At 45.7% G+C, this 21313-nt stretch overlaps 1 protein-coding gene and 1 long non-coding RNA gene across 2 annotated transcripts; one reads left to right on the top strand and one right to left on the bottom strand.

Annotated features, from left to right (window-relative positions):
- Positions 1-393: 393 nt before the first annotated feature.
- Positions 394-17313, bottom strand: STK38 (serine/threonine kinase 38). The gene is made up of 14 exons (XM_054648795.2): positions 17154-17313; positions 15263-15395; positions 12758-12809; positions 12490-12612; positions 11142-11225; positions 9556-9679; positions 8902-9056; positions 7243-7345; positions 6628-6689; positions 5972-6089; positions 5501-5624; positions 4698-4793; positions 4356-4450; positions 394-3537 (listed from the first exon to the last, which is right to left on the bottom strand). Exons 2-14 carry the CDS (start codon positions 15391-15393, stop codon positions 3407-3409), a joined length of 1398 nt encoding a protein of 465 aa, XP_054504770.1. The 5' UTR covers positions 15394-15395; positions 17154-17313; the 3' UTR covers positions 394-3406.
- Positions 17314-17479: 166 nt separating this feature from the next.
- LOC143695719 (uncharacterized) lies at positions 17480-20778 on the top strand. Its single transcript, XR_013185234.1, has 3 exons — positions 17480-19355; positions 20091-20173; positions 20261-20778. It is a non-coding gene; the product is annotated as an uncharacterized LOC143695719 (long non-coding RNA).
- The last annotated feature ends 535 nt before the right edge of the window (positions 20779-21313 follow it).

Raw genomic sequence — 21313 nt, 5'->3', positions numbered from 1 at the left:
TAACTAACAGTTCAAACAAGGTGGGACTTGTGTGAAGACCTCACAGCACCTTCCACTACCTGGAGAGGCTGCAAGCAAAGTGGAGGACTCTTCATCAGGACAAGGGTCAGTGGCTTCCCATTGCCAGAGGGCAGGGATGGATGGGATATTGGGCAGGAATTGTTCCCTGGGAGGGTGGGCAGGCCCTGGCACAGGTGCCCAGAGCAGCTGGGGCTGTCCCTGGATCCCTGGAGGTGTCCAAGGCCAGGCTGGGGCTTGGAGCAGCCTGGGATGGTGGAAGGTGTCCCTGTCATGGCAGGATGTTGGAATGGATAAGCTTTAAAGTCCCTTCCAACCCAAGCCATTCCAGGATTTCCTGATACCTGTTTGTAAAACACAACATAGCAACAAGAGTGTGTTTACTAAGAGGATTTTATTTACACAACACAATGAGATCGCTCCATAAAAAGTTGACTACACCTGCCAAATTGTACAGTGCAATTTTGTAACAGCTTTTAAATATTTACAGAACTTTTTCAACTTCGAGGTTAAGGCAGAGTCAGGGCACAGTGATAAGAAACACTTAGTGCAGCTTTGTGCTAGGCATGAAACAGAGATGTACTGGCAGCATAAGGTGTTCAGATCCATTGGAAACTCAGATTGGAATTACTTCTACAAATCCAGCAACTGCAGCTTAAAAAAAAAAAAAAAGAGGTAAAAGATACTAAGAACTTCAAAACACAAAAAATTGCAAAAAATGTTTGGCTACCATGGGAGATGTAACAGGCATACAAAAACCTTACTGTTAAGCAGTGAAGTACGGATCCTGGAAGGAGATACTGCAGGAGACACTTTTTCCCCTAATGTTGGTAAAAAACTGGGACAGGATGCAGGCTTACAGTGCACCTGGGATACAGAACCTCCCACTGCAAAGGTGTGTCCAGCAGGACTGGATTCAAGGACATCCAACTTTTGCTGGAAGACAACAGGAATGAGGTACCCAACTGCTCCTCGTGCCTTGAAAACTTCACCTTGGGCTCCAGTGACACACCTGAGGGGTTCCCCTTCAAACACAGCACTAAAAATGCACAATACACAGTACTAGAGAGTTGGTTTTTCACAGCAACTTATCACAACTTAAAATTGTTTAGCTTCTTCATCTTTGGTATTTATAAATAAAAATGCTGGTCCCTTTCAGTAAAGGGCTAAGAATGCAGCTATTATCTCAAAATCATTTGTTCCTAATCCACAGCAGCTTCAAAGGATTTTGATTTTTGTTTTTATTTTAAGGCAGTAACTAAGCTGTTAAGAATTGACAAAAAAAATGATCTTACATTAATTCCAATAGTTTATAAGGCAACATTGTCAAATGGCTAGAAGAAACTGCAGGATGAGGATGGAACAGTTTGAGAAGCTGGTATCAGTCCTTCATGCAAAGTCAAAAGGGAGCAGAATGTGATGTAGGGAGGAGCTGATGAAAGCCTGATCCTGTAAGTCATTCCTTCCATTGGCCCTTACCCATCCCTTGTGAGCCCTTCTGACTACAGACACCCTGGGACTTGTATTAAGGCTGCTTTTGCATTTCAGCTTGCTGGGATCCAACTGCTGTCTGAACTGCTTATGGCAAGTCATGAACTCGTAGGACACGTACAAAAAGCACAGGGGTGGTGAGGGGAGGACCCTGATGAGTTCTGTACAGTACTGGCAGTCCCCCACCAGTCCTTGGGGATGGCACTGGAGTCATGATCTAGGTAAACATTCCCTAAAAGCACCTATATAAAAAAAAAGTTACACTACAAATCCATTTTGTTTCATTTTCTAATCAAGAAAGTCAGGACTAAACAGACCTGGAAGCCTTTTTTTTTTTTTTCTGTGAGACATCACTGGAGCTTTGTCTTGTCTGTACTCCAGAGTTAGTGTTCAGCACCAAGAGAAGTTTGCAGGAATCCAAGACAATTTGAATTGAGACACGCTTTTAGAAAACTCACTGAGTTGTATTTTTAATATCTGATGGTAAATTCCAGAGTGGAACCATGTAGGCCCATGGGTTAATGGCACCTGCCCCTGCAAGTGCAGAGTTAACTACAAATGGGCACCATGTGGAGCTTGTGGTTAGAAAAACAAATTAGGAAAAGTTCAGCTGAGGAAGAATCCTCCCTCCCAAAATGCTGTTGTGTTCTGAGAGAGGCTTAGGCAAGGAAAGGCACTTTGGGGCTCTCCTGGAGAGACCCTGATCAGAACTGAATGTACTATTATAATTAGAGTGGGCAACAATCAATGAGTGGACATGGTGGGTTCCAGTGCCCCAAAAGTGACCCCATGAGCACCATCCATGGAACACTCTGGCTACAGAAGGTACAGCCAGGGCAGCAAGAGCAGCTCTGTGAGGGAACACCAGGCAGGCTCCACCAGCAACATTCTGATCCTGCTCTGCTCAAAACCAACAGCAAAAAGGCCACAGAAGTTGGGTTTTGGCCTTTAAACCACTGAAGATGCAGCAGAGCTCAGAGGTGGCTGAGAAACAGCAGCAGCTGGGCTGGGGAGCCTCAGGGCTGGCCCAGCTGTGCACAACTTGCCCACCAAGGATCAGGTTCCTGGAATTGCCTCGCTCTGCTCTAATTCCAGACCCACTTATGTGATCAGCTGTAGTTTATCTGCATTGTTTATGGATCCATCCTGACATACAGGAACCAAAAACTCGGCGCTCGGGGGAGGAAATGGCCCATTTCTCCTCTATTTAGGAAAGAAAAAGTGTTGCAAAATTTTTTAATTTAGAAAAAATATTAAATGGCTTGAGGGTCACTTAGTACCAAAAGTAAAGTGCACCAGAACTGGGGGCCACAGTGACAGAGCTGAGAAATGCTATTGAAGAGGCTTCCAGGGAGCATTATAAAAACAGCACTACAAAGTAAGGTTAAGGCAATCTGAGTTTTGTCCTTCTACTAGACAGTTTCCTGGAGAGTTGTCTGTCTCAAGCTTCAATTATTGCTTTGATTCCTCTGTCCTGGAGTCCTCAACTGCTGGGCAAACAGTGCTGGCAGAATTGGCAGAGTGAGTTTGTCACTTAATGCAGGACTGGACACAGTCCTATAGAATCCCGTGCTTTGCAATGCCAAAGGGAAAGCTTGCTCTCATCTCCCAATGGACTGGACAGTCTGGCAAAGAATATAAAAAAAACTCTTGCTCCTGAAGCAGCAAAAGGTGCTGGCAGCAGAGATGATGCAAACGTGGAATTTTTCAATGGCGCAGGGAAAAAAAAAATCCTTAGTAACAACCAGGTGTGTAACAAAACAGGGTCCTGAAGTCTTCTCCAAGAGTTGATAGCCCTCAAGTTTTCTTTTAAAAAAAAGAACAAGTTCTTTTATGGGTATAAACCCAAAGTACAGCAACAGAATTCCACAGCTCAGAAGTCCCAGGTAAAGCTGTGTTACTTCCCTCCCTTCATATAGGAGGGAATTGCTCCTCGGGCTGTCAGGCCCTCAAAACGTTTATAGGTGTAATTGATAAAAACCCAGTCTTTGTTCTTGTAGTCTGTCTCTGGGTGGTTGCTTGTTGCCACTGGGAAGACATAGAAGAAATGGAATTAATTATCCTTTGGAACTGCAGAGTTTATTTTTTCATACAAAACACTGGATGAATGTTTCTAAAGGAAAAGTCCTAAATGTAGATACAGCTTTGTGCTTCAACCCCAGGAAAGAACTGCTGGGACACAGGACATGGCACAAGCATTGTAAGCTAGAACAGGGAAGATTCAGATCACATAGAAAGAAGCAATTTTTTACAATGTGAGCTGTGAAACACTGGCACAGGTTGCCCAGAGAGGTGGTGGTGGATGCCCCAATCGCTGGGAGTGTTCCAGGACAGGTTGGACAGGGCTTGGAGCAGCCTGGGATAGTGAAGGTGTCCCTGCCCATGGCAGGGGGTGGGATGGGATGAGCTTTAAGGTCCCTTCCAACCCAAACCAGTCTGGGATTCTGTTTTTAAACTCACTGAGCAAATGTGTGACTATGCTGTGATCCTTCAGAGATTCACAGCAAAAATCCCCTTGAGTTCCACCCTTCCCCACCCTACTCCAAGTGCCAGCAGGAATCAGCACCGAGGGGAACTGGCAGCATTGGGCTCTCAGGCCCTACTGAGATCTGAACTTTCTGGAAGCTCTGCTGCCTCTGAGAGCTGCCCTTTCTCAGGCAACTTCCACATCATTTACAAGACAGCATCTCCTGGAACCCAAATTCCAGCTTGCACCCCCTGCACCACGAGGTTTCCAAGCTATTTGGTGATGATAAAAAACAAAATCAGCATCTAGTAAGATCTGGCTAACAGGAAGGATTATTCTACAGGAAAAGGCTTACAAAGAGAATCAAACAATCATTTACCTGTTGGTTTAAGGATATCAGACTCTGGAAATTCATCAAAGTTTGAGGTATCATCAATGCTTTTAATTTCTATTGAAATCGCAGCAGGTCTCTCTCTGCCAAGAAGAGCAGATGAAGCATTGAGATTCCAAAGGCAGACAAAACAGAATTCAGCCACCTTTCATGTCTTAACAGAATCAAGACTGAAGGTACCTAAAGCTCAGCAAGCATCAGGTAGAGAACAAAATGTTCTCACCCACAGCTGGATGTGATAAATGCCAGTCAGCTGCTCCCTGCTGCAGACCAGGGCTGGCCTGAGCAGTCCCTAGAGAAGAGCAGCTGCTTTTCTGCAAAGCATCTTACCTGATGTGCTCCCAATCAACCCCTTCAAAGAATGGGTTACTCTTTATTTCCTCCACACCAGATGCACCAATTCTGTGCTCCCATTCACAGCAAAATCTGGGATGGAAGGAAGAATGAAAATGAAGGGAGGGTGAAAACGAAAGCATTCCATCCAGAAATGGAACAGCTTTCTGAACTGATACTGCTGCAGTTTCTTAACATATACATGGAGCAGACTAAGAACTTCCACAGCAAAACCAGCACACAAAGTTATGTACAGGAATGTCATGTCCAATGCCACAGTTAAGATGTGCTACTCCTTCACAACAGGATAATGTGACCTTTCTATTTCAGGACCAGAGTAGAGGAGAAGAACATATAAAGCCTAAAAAACCAGACATTTATATTTCTGTCCTGAGAATAGATACTGAAGTACAAATGAGTCAGCAAGCACTGGGATACATTTGTATGCTCCAGTGCATACAAAGGTAAAATCATTGCTGTTGCAAGAAGTCAGCTCTGTCAAAAGGACTGAAATTGTGTCCTTCCATGAGAAGGCTGCAGGCAAAATAAGGAGCAGAAATATTTTGCCAGAGTAGTAGCACTTCCATGGAGACTCCTTTTTAGCACAGTTTAGTCAGGGAACCACTAAATGGCCTGAGAGACAAAAAGTGTTTGACAAGGGAGTTCAGCATTTAATGCATGTGTGTAACAGTTTGTAGCATCAGGGTTTTCCATGTGAAACAAGCCATGAGAGGCACAGAATACAGGGACAAGACAAGAAAATTAGTGCTGTATTAACTGGCAAACCATGGGGCTGGCACCTTAAAATAAGATCCTTGGCTTTATCAGAGATTGGAACCTCTGGAGGAAATGTCAGGGTCTCCTTCCAGTTCATCACTTTCTTATAGGTCTCTTGAGGAGTCTCAGAACAGAATGGTGGATAACCTGAAAAGAAACAAAAATATCATCTTGGATCAAGCAAAATTAAAATCCAAAACACACCACAGAGACCAGGCAAGGAGTGGATGCTCTGAGAACTTGACCCCAAGCACAGAAATTGGCTGCCCAGAGCAGCTGTGGCTGCTCCATCCCTGGAAATGTCCAAGGCCAGGTTGGATGGGGCTTGGAGCCACCTGGGATAGTGAAGGTGTCCCTGCCATGGCAGGGGGTGACAGGGATGAGCTTTAAGGTCCCCTCCAACCCAAACCAATCTGGGATTCTATGAATATATGAATTCAGCTGATGTCCTGCTCCACCATTCCCACCTCCAGCCTGCCCTGCCTGCTCCTTACCAATCAACATCTCGTACATGATGACCCCCAGGGACCACCAGTCACACAGCTTGTTGTATCCAGTCTGCATGAAGACCTCAGGAGCAATGTAATCTGGAGTTCCCACTGTAGAAAAAGCCTAGAACAAACACCATCAGTTATGCATCTGCAGGGAAAACTGCCTGACATGGACATGGGAACTTATACAACAGTGGTTATTTTGAGAAGACACCAGATTGTCCCTGAGATCCTTTAGCAAAGGTGTTTAAAGCCTTTCTTCCAAGATATGTAGAGACAAAATTAACATCTTCACGTGAAAGAGTCTTAAAATAGCACCAGGAAAACAGGGGAGGGGATCAGTGTCACCTTGGAATGGGTCAGCAGCCCTTTGTGAGATTGGAAGTGGCAAGCACTGATAGTTTTGGCTGGGAGACTTCAGATATGCATGTAAATAATTATGGCAGTGCTATCTCTGCACATATGTCACCAGCTGTTCAGCAGATGGACAAAGGACAAACTAGAGTCATTCCTCTTCTTTTTAAAAAAAAAATGCCTGAATCTTTTCCTTTCAGGATTGTCCAGAACTCAGATGCATTAAAAACTTCCATGTAAATCCATGTTCCATGTGGATGCAACAGCTCAGCAAGAACATCTCCAAGCAGGTGGAACCTACTCACCAGCTGCCGGCGATTCCTCTTCCAAGTCTCTGCTTTCCTCTTGGAATTCATGTTCTGGAAAGCTGAAGGAGATTCAATAGCTGTGACTGAATCCTACTGGTCACCCAATATGTTATTTTTACCCCCAAAATATCTTTACCACTAAAGATCTCATTTAAGATGTGTGTCAATACCCCAAACCTAAACCTCTCAGCAACTTCCAAACCTATGAAATATGGGCAACATTTAATTGAGCCTTTCATTAGCAGACCATGTTTTCAGGGTTGATGTAACTCCATGATCCGAGTTCTTCCCTTCCAGAATAATCCTGGATACTCAGAGACTGTGCTGGTTTATTCATTTCAGTAATGAGATGCAGTCAGCAGCTACCAACTCACTGAGTTCTCATTTTATTACACATGCAAAAAGCTACAGCAGAGTCTGTTTCAGAGACAAACATCTGAAATGAAAATGGGTTTAAAGTAACTGAAATGATTTTACAGAAAATGAAAATCTACCTCAAGATGTAAAGTTGATTATTAGACTCCCCACTGCAGCCACGCCCTGACACTGAAATGAGTTTTGTCAGGACCCAAGAGCAACCAACCAGACACCCTTTGGAGCCAAAGAACTTACTGAAGTCACTGGGAAGACTGTGATTCAAGTTCCTGTAAAATTCTGTCCTGTGGGCTTTCTTCAGTCCAGTACACAGACCAAAATCTGAGAGTTTCACGTGGCCCTAGAAATAAACAGAACAAAACAAAACAAACACCCAGTGTAAGGCATTATCATAGTAAATCACAGCATCAGCAAGGCTGGAAGAAAACCCAACACCACCCTCAACACCTCTAAATTATGTCCCCAAGTGCCACATCCAGATGCCTCTTGAACACTTCCAGATTGTGACTCCACCACCTCCCTGGGCAATTTATTCCAATGCCTGACCACTCCTGCAGTGAAAAAAAAAAACAATAACTAAACTGAACCTCCCCAGCACAACTTCCTCTCCTTCTTTCACTTGAGACATGGCAGAAGAGCCTGACCCCCACCTGGCTGCACCTTCCTGTCAGGGAGAGCAAAAAGGTCCCCCCTGAGCCTCTTTTTCTCCAGGATGAGCCCCCTCAGGTCTCTCAGCTGCTCCAGACTTTCTCCCAACTCCATTCCCTTCTCTGGACACGCTCCAGCCCCTCAATGTCCTTGGCTTTCCTTATTTAAACCCAACACTGGATGGGTACAGGGAATGAAACCATCAATACTCCCATAGCTACTCCACAGAGAAAACCCAGTGACAATTTTCTTCAGGAAACCTCTGCTCTGCAAGTTCCCAACCCCTGCAGGGTGAAAGGAAACCTCTCCAGAGACAGCTGCAGTCCCTGGGTTGTGTATTGGCCCCAGGAGATAAAAATCACCCTCAATTCAGTGATTGAATCTGTCCTGGTGGATAACATGACCACACTGACTACAAGCAATTTTTAGAGGTGTATCTATAAAATATACCTCCTTTTCAAAGTCCTAAATGTAGGCATGTCTAGAGGTGAACATTCTGAATTGGGCACGCTTGCTTGGAGAAGCTGTGGCTGCCCCAGCCCTGGAAGTGTCCAAGGCCAGGTTGGATGGGGCTTGGAGCACCCTGGGACACCATAAAGGTGGAACAGGATGAGTTTCAAGGTCCCTTCCAACCCAAACCATTCTGGGATTCTGCAGTAAATCCAACAGTGCATTACACAGCAGTGGGAAACTCATTATTTACTGCTCATTATTTACTTTCCAAGAAATCTTAATTTTAGGCAAACTTGGAGCAATAGGAGGACACTGAAATAACTGGGATTTCTGCAAAGTGCCTGCAATAACCAGGTAGCCTGGGCAGCTCTCAGGGGTACACCCTGATCCTGAGGGAGGTTCTCCACTCTCAGCCTGGAACAGCCACGTCCTTCACATTTGGTAAGACCAGAGCTGGCAAGGGGGAGTGGAACAGATGTGAGAGAAAAGGGAAACAGTTTTGCCTAAGAGGGAACTGAAACCACGTGCTTTAAACTGCATCTGAAATAGCCAAAAATAGTTTAAACAGCTGAAATAGTTTAAACAGCTGTCAGAAGAGCTCAAGGTCTGAGTGGAGGTGGGGTCTTTCCTGGCTTTTGGGGATTTATTTTCCCTGGCAATTTGGCAGATATGTCCCTCAAAAGCTGGAAGGAACAGGGCTAAATAAAGAAGCACCATCTTCTTCCACAACTGCCAACACCCCTTCAGGTCAATATGAGCAATCACAAGGCCTCTTTGCTCCTCCCCAGCCCATACCTTGCTGTCCAGGAGGAGGTTGTCTGGTTTTATGTCACGATGGATGAATCCCAGCTGGTGGATGGAGTCAATGGCCAGCACAGTCTCAGCGATGTAGAACTGTGTCTCCTCCTCTGTCAGAGTGTCCTTCTTCATCAACAATGTCATCATGTCACCTGGAAACCCCCCAGAGGTGAACACACAGGCTCCACTCTCACTGAGTTTGAAGACATTTATAGGAAATGCTGCTGCATTCAGCTCAAACCAGCAGAGATTGCCAAAGCTGGATATGCTCTGGCCCTATAGACAGCCAGGGCATAGCAAGGGTAGGAATGAGAAGAATATTAAAGCCAAGTATATATATTTTTAAATAGAAAAATATTAAAGCCAAGTTTAAATAGAAAAATATTAAAGCCAAGTTTAAATAGAAAAATATTAAAGCCAAGTTTAAATAGAAAAATATTAAAGCCAAGTTTAAATACCTGCAGCTTGAAGACCCAAACAGGAAACCTCAAGCTTGCCTAAACACCTCAGTACCCTAAAAAGCAGAAATCTTGTTCCCTCCCAGATGTACAGTGCAAACACCACATGCACTCTAGTCCCAGACTGCATTTGTAATGAAGGAATTAGCAATCCCCAAACAAAAGGAGAGCAGTCCTTGCATTCCAGAGTTACCTCCAGGCAGGAACTCCATGATCAGGTAGAGGTTTAGCTTGTCCTGGAAACTGTAGAACATCTTCACAACCCACAAGCTGTCTGCCTCCACCAGGATGTCCCTTTCTGCACGGATGTGGCCAACCTGGACACACACAGTGCATTGGATAAGTTTTATTAAATGCAATTATTTCACAGGCAATTCAATTATTATTCTGAACAGCATGAAATATTGAGAAGACAAAAGTCAAATTTCTGCACAAGGGCAGAAACACTATCAGAACATTCAACATGTGGTTGATTATATACATATAATTTATACCTATTATATATACACCTATATATAATATATATATAACTCTATATATAGTAAACCTATACATTTATATAATCTTATAAACAAAAATCTCAATTTTTTACAAACACACCTAATCATTAGATCTCTTTCTAAAAACACAAGAGCTGCATCCCAGTGCTGTCATGCTGGGACATGACTGTCCCAGATCATTATATATCCAGAAGTACTGGAAAGCAAAGGAAAGCCTTAAATATATTAGATGCTGCTGCTTTATGTCTCTGAGTCTGAATTCCAGGAATTGTATCTCTGATATTTATATCTGATCCTGCAAGTCAGAAGTGCAGTAAAACACTGGCCTTGAAGCCTGCACTGAATCATTTGCACAGGACTTTGTGTTGAAAAGAAGTCCTTGAGAATTCAGAGATTTTTCTGACTTATTTCCTCTATAAGAAAAGACACCAAAAAATCCCCAGAATTTTTAGCTACTGAAGCACAGAAGCCCATTCCTCCTCTGCACACAGCACAGAGTGATCCATGGCACAGCTCCTGCAGTTCCTGCAGTTGTATCTCTTATATTTATATCCAATCCTGTAAGTCAGAAGTGCAGTAAAACATGGAATCATTTGCACCGAACTTTGTGTTGAAAGAGCCCACTAGAAAAGAAGTCCTTGAGAATTCAGAGATTTTTCTGACTTATTTCCTCTATAAGAAAAGACACAAAAACCCCAGAATTTTTAGCTGCTAAAGCACAGAAGCCCATTCCTGCTCTGCACACAGCACAGAGTGATCCATGGCCCAGCTCCTGCAGTTGTATCTCTTATATTTATAAGTCTCTTATATTTGTAAGTCAGAAGTGCAGTAAAACACAGAATCATTTGCACAGGACTTTGTGTTGGAAAGAACTCCTTGAGAATTCAGGTTTTTCTGACTTATTTCCTCTATAAGAAAAGACACCAAAAACCCCAGAATTTTTAGCTGCTGAAGCACAGAAGCCCATTCCTGCTCTGCACACAGCACAGAGTGATCCATGGCACAGCTCCTGCAGTTCCTGCAGTTGTATCTTATAATTATATCCAATCCTGTAAGTCAGAAGTGCAGTAAAACACAATCATTTGCACAGGACTTTGTGTTGAAAGAGCCCACTAGAAAAGAACTCCTTGAGAATTCAGAGGTTTTTCTGACTTATTTCCTCTATAAGAAAAGACACCAAAAAATCCCCAGAATTTTTAGCTGCTAAAGCACAGAAGCCCATTCCTGCTCTGCACACAGAGTGATCCATGGCCCAGCTCCTGCTCAGAGTGTTCCTCACCTGCTCCTTCTCAAGCATGTCAGCTTTGCGTAGGATCTTCATGGCATAAACGTGCCCCGTGTCCTTCTTCTGCACCAGGCGCACCTGGGGGCACGGAAAGACTGAGCAAACCCAGCACTGCTCTTGCCAAGGTTGGGTATCAAGCCCTTGGCTTCCAGCTCATCAAATCATCTCAGATTGTAAAACACAAGAAGCATTAGACAGTGCACAGCAATGGCAGAAAGTCCTGTTAATGCTAAGAGCTGCAGTTATTTTAACACAGGACCATGAGAGATTTTTATTTTAACACAGGACCTGTAGGAAATAGATTTCTAGAGAATTCTTGAAGTTTAATAGAAAGTTCATATAGTATACATTGGTATGGAAACTTTGAGATAAGAAATATTAACTTAGAAATATTATAGAATAGGATAAACATTGTTGAGAGAAAAATAGAAACAAGTTTTAAAAGAAATATATTGTAAATATATATAAATAAATATAATATGAACTTTTATATTATTTTTTATATAATTATATATAATATATGATATAAAATAATATATTTATATATTATATATAAAATATATTATTTTATATATGTACAATTTATTTATATGATTATTGTATAAATGTTTATATTTAAATAATAATATATAAATACATTGGTGTATATATATTATATATATAAAAATAATATATATAATATATATAAATAATATATAATAATATATATATATATAATATATATAATAATATATATTAAAAAAAATACTCACCAAGAGTAATTTTAGATAACTAGCTTTAAAGCATTTACAACATAGGGTAACAAAAACTGATAGACCAAGAAACACTTAAAATTTACACCATCACATCATCTTAATTAAGGTAATTAAGAAGTAGTTAACTTCTGATTGTGATGGTGTAAATTATAATATCTGTATTGTCTCACCCTTCACACGAGATTAAAATAGAATAAAAGTTTTTAAAACACCTCTCAATTACCCCATCTCTAAATCAGAAAAAACAAAGACCTAAAGCAGGTGGTCCAAAGCCCCTTCTCTGAAGGCCACCAGAAGAGCCTTTGCAAGGGCTCTCCATTTCTCCCTAAGTCCAGCCCCAGAAGTTCACCTTTAAAACCCACTGCAAACCTGAATTTAGCTGTCCATCAGATCATTTTCAACATCATTCTGTTTCCTTTAAAGCACAGGATGTCTTGAACCAGCATTTATTAGGTAAAAACAGCTGCACGTGACTGTTCAGCTCAAGTCTATCTGTGGTTGTTCCTTTTGCTTATATAAACTGAGCAAGTCTTTAACAAACAGCAGAGCCAGTTAAAAACATGTGTAACCATTTTTTCTGGACTCACCTCTCCAAATGCTCCTCTGCCTATTACTTTGAGAGACTCAAAGTCCTCCAGTCCAAGCCTGGTTCTCTTCAGGCGAAGGAACTCCGTCTCCTTCTGTGCATGTGCCGACCTCCTGATCCTTTTCTAGAGTTTAAGAGACCCCAGTGAGAGCTCTGCAGGTGGCTTCCACAGGGACCACAGCAATTCCAAGGAAAGATCCCAGATCTCCATTTAGAAAAAGCAAATTTCTTGTATTTAACCATTAAGATAGTGTTTCCATATTCATTACCTCTTCGTCTTTTAGGCCTTCTTCTTCCATCATTTGTTCTAGTTTCTTTTGTCTAGAGCAGAGACAAATTAGAAAAATAAAAGTTGAATCATTAACCTTGTTTTTTAAATTAAATTAGAAAAAAACCCAGGTTGAATCATTAACTTTGTTTCTTAACAAGGTGCACATATCCACAACATCTGGTCTGTGCCAGCAAGTTATGAGGGTAAAGATGTACAAGAGACTCAGACAGGAAATTAATTCTGAAGAATCTACTATGCAGTTTTAAAATTCCAACCCTGTCCTCTCTGGTTTTATTAAACTAAACCTGCGTTGAGTTCCACAAGTTATTCAAGTGTATATTTTTGCTGTACACAAATACAAATTGAGAGATCTGGGTTCTGTTCTTATCTCTCTCTGACAGCTGGGCAAGTCACTTCAGGCCAGAGCCACAAGAAGCATTTCAACACCAAAATTTCACTTATTCTAGGAAGAATTGGTATTCAAACACATTTAAAATTTCTCTGCATCTCAAACTATTCACATGCAAGATGACAAAAGTTATTTTAGATCTCCTAATCCCTGAAATACTCAAAATATTTGGGAAGCGGAAAGTTGTCTGTACATGTTCTCCTCCTTAAAGAATCAGAAATATTTAGTCTTAGTACAAAGGGATTATTTGGGAGAAAAGAAAGGAGGAAGCAAGACTTTAGAAGGGGAATGACTTCAGGGGACATTTGTAATGATTATCCTCTGGAACTTTTTCCCAATGCCAGTCAGATTAACAGCTGGCTGAACAGGGCCTGGTGGTTTGGGACATTACAAATATACTAAAAAATTCCTTCACTTCTGCAAGTCATTCTTTGCAAGATCCTCTTCCTGTCTCCTGGGGCTCTCTGCAGCTGCTGTGATGTGATAATATTTGGGGTTATCACTTCAGAATCAAGCACAATGAAAATGCTCTTGCTCAAGTACCAGTGAGCCCTGCCCAGTGACCCCAACCCACACTCAAACCAGCAACTCCAGTAGCAAAGTTTGAATTTCACAGAATTAAACAGCTCAGCAAGACTGAGTGATGCCAAAGCCATGCTGAAATTCCCCCAAATATCCCTAATAGGGTCAATCTGCACTTCAGGGTACAGTGTCAACATCATTTAAACTCCAAATTACACACCCACAGACTTCTGTTGCTACAAAAAACATGTCACTTATAAAGGCCAGTCTGTTTGTTCAGACAAGGTCTTGATCTTAAAGAGAAAAAAAAAAAATGAGATTTTGGGAATACACAACAGTGCTCATAAGAAGTAAATAAATTTTAAAGGCAAGAGCTTTGTGAGGAGAATGAAACTAATTAAATCAGTGATATTTTCTGCCTGAATTGGACCTCAGTCTCTCTTTACTCATCAGAAGCTTTGAAGCAAATATCTTTGCACATTACTATTTATTTCTAGATTGCTTCCTCGTCTCTGCAGCTCTTGCAGTGAGCAGGCATTGGGCAGCTCCTCAGGGAGCTTGTTAAGCAGCAAAGCCAAACCAACACTGAACCATTTTCCAAATTCTGGTTAAAGACTCCATGGCAAGCTGGGAGAACAGCACAAGTCCCAGTGCTACAATTGAGGATATTCAGCAAATTCAGAGGGTTCCAGCCAAAGTTAAGGCACAGCTCAGTGCAGTCCATTGCTGGATTGGACTTAAAGAGGTGCCCCAGGTTCAGGACAGTCCCAGCAGTGAGTGACTCCTCACAACAGCCCCTCCTTGCTCCCTGCATTGTCCTCCTGCACATCTGCACATGGCTCAGGGCAATCGCAGCAAAATCCAGAGAATGGACTGGGAGCAGCCCTGGCACGAGGATCTGGGGGTGCTGCTGAGGCAGAGCTGGACGTGAGGCAGAGCTGGACGTGCCCCAGTGCAGACCCCACAGAGCCCTGGGCTGTGAGACCCCACCTGCAGCCGTAACTCCAACCCTGGGGCCAGCACAGGAGGGAGCTGGAGCTGCTGGAGAGAGCCCAGAGGAGGCCACAGAGATGCTCCAAGGGCTGAAGCCAGGCTGGGAGAGCTGGGGAGAGAGCTGGCTGCTCAGCCTGGAGACAAGAAGGCTCCAGGGAGAGCTCAGAGCCCCCTCCAGGGCCTAAAGGGGCTCCAGGAGAGCTGGAGAGGAGCTGGGGACAAGAGCCTGGAAGGACAGAACACAGGGAATGGCTTCCCACTGCCCCAGGACAGGGTTAGGTGGGATAGTGGGAAGGAATTCTTGGCTGTGAGGGTGGTGAGGCCCTGGCACAGGGTGCCCAGAGCAGCTGTGGCTGCCCCTGGATCCCTGGAAGTGCCCAAGGCCAGGCTGGACAGGGCTGGGAGCAGCCTGGGACAGTGAAGGTGTCCCTGCCATGGCAGGGGGTGGAACTGGGTGAGCTTTGAGGTCCCTTCCAACACAACCAGAAGATTTTATTATTTTTGCTTTGAAAACAAAATTCATTCAATTTAACTTTGGGCTGTTATCCAGTATGGAAGGGAAACAAGAAGGATTTTTACCTCATCTCTCGCTCCTCATGCTGAGCTATGAGGTTGCTGTAGAAGTTTTCCAATGTCACCTTTGTCATTGTGACTCTCTCCTTGGTGTGGTTACTCATGGATGAGCACGGTGTAGGGCCTGTCATGGCCATGGCTGGTGGGAAAGGAGAAGGGAGGAACATCAAACATTATAAAAGACAAATAATCTTCAAACAAGAATTCATACCCATTAAGTGATGCTTAATCACAGAGTTCAGATTTTAACAACAAATATCACCAGTCTAAGCTAAGCAGGGAAAAGTCTTACAAAATAAAAGGTACAAGTCTAACTTCCTGTTTTGAACATTTTTTGATCTGAAATTAGAGGGAAGGAAACTTAAGAAACTTTGAGCCTCAAAAACCGCAATTTCAGCCAGCACTGCAAATGTTTATTGCTGCCACCACATTCTATCTTTAATGACTGCTCAAAATTCAGGAATATCACACTGAAACATCTAATCCAGAAGTTATTCTTCCCCTAACCCTTGCAGAAATAACTCCACCAGTTGCCTACTGGCTCCTCTGCTGTGAAATTTATCTAAATCCTGAAAATCCCAATAAGAGAGCAACTGAGGAAATTAATAAAGGGCATTTAGTTGCCCTTAAGCACTTTTACTAGATGTTTTCTCACAGAAATTTGACCAAATCCAGAGGATCACTGCCTTTGAGCAAGTTGTAGTTTAAAAAATAGCCAAAAACCCAAACCCTAGTGTAAGTATCTGACATATTTCTTTCTAAGAAAGATACATGTATTTTAATACCCTTTCTATTTCTGAGAATACAGTATATAAATACTGGAATGTAGCAGCTTCAGTGTATCTGACAACCCAGCTCTATTTCCTGATATGCATTAAAAAACCCCAAAGATTTCAAATGTACAACTACACCTTACCCCGCTTCTCCTGCACCATGTAACTCACAGTAAGGTAACAGAGTTTTGCAACTATTACTAGAAGTTGCAGACAAAAGAGGTGAGACACTTCCCATTTTTATAACCCTGGGTGCTGCCAACACGCTCAAATGACTCTTTTTGTTCACTTTTTGCAGATCTTTACGAGGCAGGGCCCTGCAAACCACCTCCTTCCCAGACAGCAGCTACGTGTGTGCTGTCTTCACAGGCTCCTCGTGGGACAGGAGCTGGTGACCATCTCCAGCTGGTGGCTTTTGAGATGGAATTACGTCTTTTTATGAGGTGGAATCACGGCTTTATGCAAGAGCAGCTCAAGTAGCAAACACAAGTGGAAGGGGTCACTCTCTTACAAGTACCCCTGGATATGGGGTTACAGCTCCAGAGGTGAGTGCTTACACCCAGAAACGGGGGCTGTACCCCGGAATTGGGGCCAGACACTCTGTGGCTGCAAGTGGGAGCTGTAAAAGCCATGGGCGGTTTTCGCTTCCTAGAGAACAAACCAGGAAAATTCTCTGGCAGAAAGGGCTGCAGGGGAAATAAAAAGGGAAGGGGAACAAAAGAGAAAGTATCGGTGCCAAACCACCTGTTGGTGCTCGGGGCCCCTTCGAGGGGATGGGCGCCCAGAGCCCACGGACCAGCGGGACGGAGTGGGGCTGGACGCCCCCGCAGCGGGGCTCGGCGGGGCGGTGACACCGGCGGGGCCCGACCGGCGGAGGGGCCCGGCAGCATCCCCGGAGCGGACAAAGGGAGCCCGAGCCACCAACACAGGAGGAGCAGGGGACCCCCGCCGGCCCCGGGCCCGCAGCGCGGCCGCCCCCAGCCCCACTGAGCGCTCCGGGCGGCCGCCCCCGCTCCCCGGGAGAGGCGAAGGGCCCGCGGGGACGGAGGGACAGAGGAGGGCGGGGAGAGGATGCGGAGCGCTGGGTGGGGGGCGCCCGTAGGAACCAGGCGGGAGCGGCTTACCCGGAGCCCCCGGGAGGGGCGGCAGCAGCTGCAGGCGAGGCGGGGTCCCGGCGAGGCGGGTGGGGGGCTCGGGACGGGGGCCACCGCCGCCCCCCGCTCCGACAGCGACCCGGCCGGGACGGGCGGCCCAGGGACCGCTACGGCAGCGCAGGCGCCCCGCGCCCGGCCCGCCCCGCCCGGGCGGAGCCCCGCGCCCGGCCCGCCCCCGCCCGCAGCGCCTGCGCACGGGCCCCGAACAGCCCCGCGCGGCTGAGGCGCTGCTGCGGACCCGGGGCGGCCGCTGCTGCCCGCTGGGCAGGGCAGGGCAGAGCTGCCGGGCCGCCTGCGGTGCCCCAGCGCATGGCACAGCTGAGACGCCCACGGTACGCGGAGTGCCGCCGTGCAGCCTCAGAAGGCTTTAAGCGTTCGCCCGTACGGAGTAACACCATGCCACAGTAGAGGTCTTCAAGCCCATACAGAGTAACATCATGTCACTTCAGAAGGCTGCGAGAGTCTGCCCTTTCCTGTTCTTCAGCACAACCTTTTACACCCTTATCGTACATGCACCGCACCTGTGTGCCCCATAGATCCCCTGTGCCCCATTGATCCTGAAATCCTGCCTCACAGATTCCTTCTGCCCCATAGATCCTGCCCCATAGATCCCCTGTACCTCATAGATCCTATCTTCCCCATAGATCCTGAAATCCTGCCTCACAGATTCCTTCTGCCCCATAAATCCTGAAATTCCACCTCACAGATTCCTTCTGCCCCATAGATCCTGCCCTATAGATGATCCTCTGTGCCCCATAGATTCCTTCTGCCCCACAGATCCTGCCCTATGGATGCTCTGTGCCCCATAGATCCTGTCTGCCCCAGAGATTCCTTCCCTTTGTGGTTGGTCAGTACACCTGGGCATTCCCTGGCTCATTACCTTCAGTGCTGTTCACCTGACCCACACAGCTGTAGCTGCCCCATAGATCCTGTCTGCCCCATAGATTCCTTCCCTTGTGTGGTTGTCAGTACACCTGGGCATTCCCTGGTTCATTACCTTCAGTGCTGCTCACCTGGCCTGCACAGCTGTAGCCTGTTGGGGATGAGGCTGCAGCCCCTCTCCCAGTGTGTGACCACAAGCTGTGTACCTACAGTGCCGTGCCTTGAGGATGCTCCTGGGTGCTCCTCCCAGCCTGGGAAGTCCTGGCTGCCTTTCCAACTTCCCTCCTTCCCACACGGTGCTGTGGCCTGCAGCCTCCCAGCACATAGCCCGGGCTCACCCTGGAGGGGAGGTTGGTTTTTCCCATCCCCATAGGGGTGATACACATCACCCAATGGCCACAGGAGCAAGGTGTGCCAGGGACAGAGGCCACCAAGCCACCTCTGCCTCTCAGGGATCAAGGAAACAACGCCTCAGTCCCTGAGGAAACTGCATCTACAAGGATGGAGAGGCTGATCCACAGTGTGCTGGGCAGGACAGGAGCTTTGAGCTGTCAGGTCCCCAGGGCTCCATGCTCTGACTCTGATGAGGAAGAGCTCCCACATCCCAGCTCAGCAAACTCATTGTACAGCCTGGGGGGCACAACCCATTTTCATCCCTAACCCTCCCAGCTCATCTGAAATACCTGAAACCATCAGCTTCAGGAATGGTTTGACTGGCCTTGGGAACCTAATAGGGAGCTGTGAGGAATGACATAACAAATATTCATCCCAGATATGTGGAGACATTGGGAAAATGTTGTTGTGCTTCATTTTATTTCCATTTCTACCAAAGAAAAAATAAAAAAAAAACAGGTGCAATTAAGAGGGTGAAAAGGATTCTTATTATTGACATTTTAATCACTGAGAACTGCATTCAGCACAGTTGAAGTCTATCAGCAACAGAGGAAATTTTTCAGGATTTAAAACAGTGTCCCAACACAATGGAAAAGCTGATATATTTGTTACACACATGACAGATTTAACTTCTGAAAGACTGACTGTGCTTAGACAAAGATGATCTGATGGACCTTGCTTTGCTTAGACAAAGATGATCTGTTTGTTATCAAAGGTGAACAGCAAAATCCAGTGGTACCTCTCAGGAAACACAAGTGGCCTCATGAATCTGTTTTCCTGCTGCTGTGGGAGCTCTTGGAGAGGATTTCACTTGAGGAAAGAAAAGGAAGTGTGGAACAAAAGGCTCAAAGAGGAACCCTGAGAGCTCATTCTCATCTCCTCCACCAGCAGAACAAGGTGGGTGTCTGGGGCTTTGGCTGAATGGGGATCACTGCCAACTTCTACGTGAAAAAATGAAGGAAAACCTCAGGGTCTGAGATGCCTAAAACTGTCTGCATGTTGAAGGAGCAGGGAAAATCCTTTGTAACTATAAGAAAAGTGATTACTGGAGCAGAGTGTGACATTCCTGCAGGCAGGTGTGAATGGAAGAGAGCCTGTATTCAGAGTTCTTGGTCCAAACACTGGGCTGTGAATGTGCAGATTAATGATCCAAACCTCCACTGGTGTGAGCTCCAGGAGCTCCAGCTGGCTGCAGCATCCCTAGGACATCCCAAAGAGATGATGGGATGGGATGGATGGAATGGGTGGGGTGGGGTGGGATGGGATGGGATGGGATGGGTGGGATGGGATGGGATGGGATGGATGGAATGGGTGGGTTGGGTTGGGTTGGGATGGGATGGGATGGGATGGGATGGGATGGGATGGGATGGGATGGGATGGGATGGGTGGGATGGGATGGATGGAATGGGTGGGGTGGGTGGGATGAATGGGATGGATTGGATGGATGGATTGGATGGATGGAGGGCCCTGGCAGGGGAAGAGAAGGGAGCTGTTAGAGTTCTCTCTCACATTGCCCAGATGGGAGAGGCCCCTGACCCTAACCCTGGCCCTCTGTGGAAGGGTCTCTGTGAACACCTGGAGGAGTGAGTGCCCTTAAGGGTTTTCATTTTGCTGTTCCCCTTTGTTCTGGAGCCGTTCCCTCCAGCGGTGCGCGTGTAAAGCCAGGGACAGAGGCTGGGCTGACACTGCTGGGAGCATCAGAGGGACTTGAAAAGGTGCTGTGGGTTCCAGTTACCCTCCGGGATCCTCCCATCCAGCTGCTTTAGTGGGAGGAGGCCCTGAGCTTCCATCTGTTCCAGCAGCTGGCTGGAAGCTGGCATCCTCAGCGGGCTGGACGCCTCCTCTCCACGGCTGCTGTTGGGATCGGAGGGATCGTGGCTCTCCGGCGAGTCGCAGCTGGCGCTGGGGAGCGCGGTGTCCCTGCTGCTGGCCGTGTGCACGGCGCCCAGGGCGTGCTGCAGCCACAGCAGCCGCTTCAGCCCTTGCACCGCCCTCCCCTTGTCGTGCAGGAGCTGGTGCTCGGTCAGTGCCCTCCGGCTGCGGGGGAAGGAACGCGGGGTCAGGGACGGGAGATGCTGATGAGCATCCATGGATCTGAGCGAGGGAGGAGCGCTGGAGGTGCCTCAGGCTCCAGCAGCCTGTCAGGAAGCCTAAAGATTCCTGCAGATGGGAGGCTTGTGGGGTTTGGAAGGAATTTTGAATTAATTTAGAGATGGGATTTTTGAGTTGTTTTAGATTGTGTGGTTTTATTTTTTTTTCATCTTCTACATAGGCAGGAAGGGTGAGTTTGGCTCACATCTTCACTGCATGGCTCAGATCGTCTCAAGACCTCTAGTTAAAGGCCTTTAAAAGGATTTATTAACTAATAAAACACTATCAACAAGGATGTTTATGTTTTTTTACTTAATCTTTAAATATTTCATCTTAAGGACTCATGCTACAGTGTAAGCTTTCTTAGCCAATCATGTCATGACACACAAAGAGTACTGTACTCTAAAACTCTCAACTTTTTTCTACTCACTTTAGTATGTCTCTGCTTTAAACTATAAATCCACATTCTTGCTTCTAGCACCTAAGTTTGGAAGCCTTTTCTAAAGTCTCAGATCAAATCCTGTGTTTAATTCTAAGCTTTGGCTTGCAGGCCCAAAGTTCTGAGAGTTCCCTGCATTTCAGATTCCAGCAAAGCTGAAATGCTGTGCTCTTCCCAAAGGTGTGCCTTGAATCTCCTCTTTCTTAGGAAAGGTAAACTGGGGAGACTGACAATTTGGTCTTTCCCAAATTTAGATTCTTTTCAGAGGTTTCAATAGCAGAATAAGGTTCCTTTCCATCACCCCAGTGTTACAGAACTCTTGGGT

The sequence above is a fragment of the Agelaius phoeniceus genome, chromosome 25 (assembly GCF_051311805.1).
Source record: "Agelaius phoeniceus isolate bAgePho1 chromosome 25, bAgePho1.hap1, whole genome shotgun sequence".
NCBI classification, from domain to species: domain Eukaryota; kingdom Metazoa; phylum Chordata; class Aves; order Passeriformes; family Icteridae; genus Agelaius; species Agelaius phoeniceus.
This window is presented reverse-complemented; position numbering and strand designations above follow the sequence as displayed.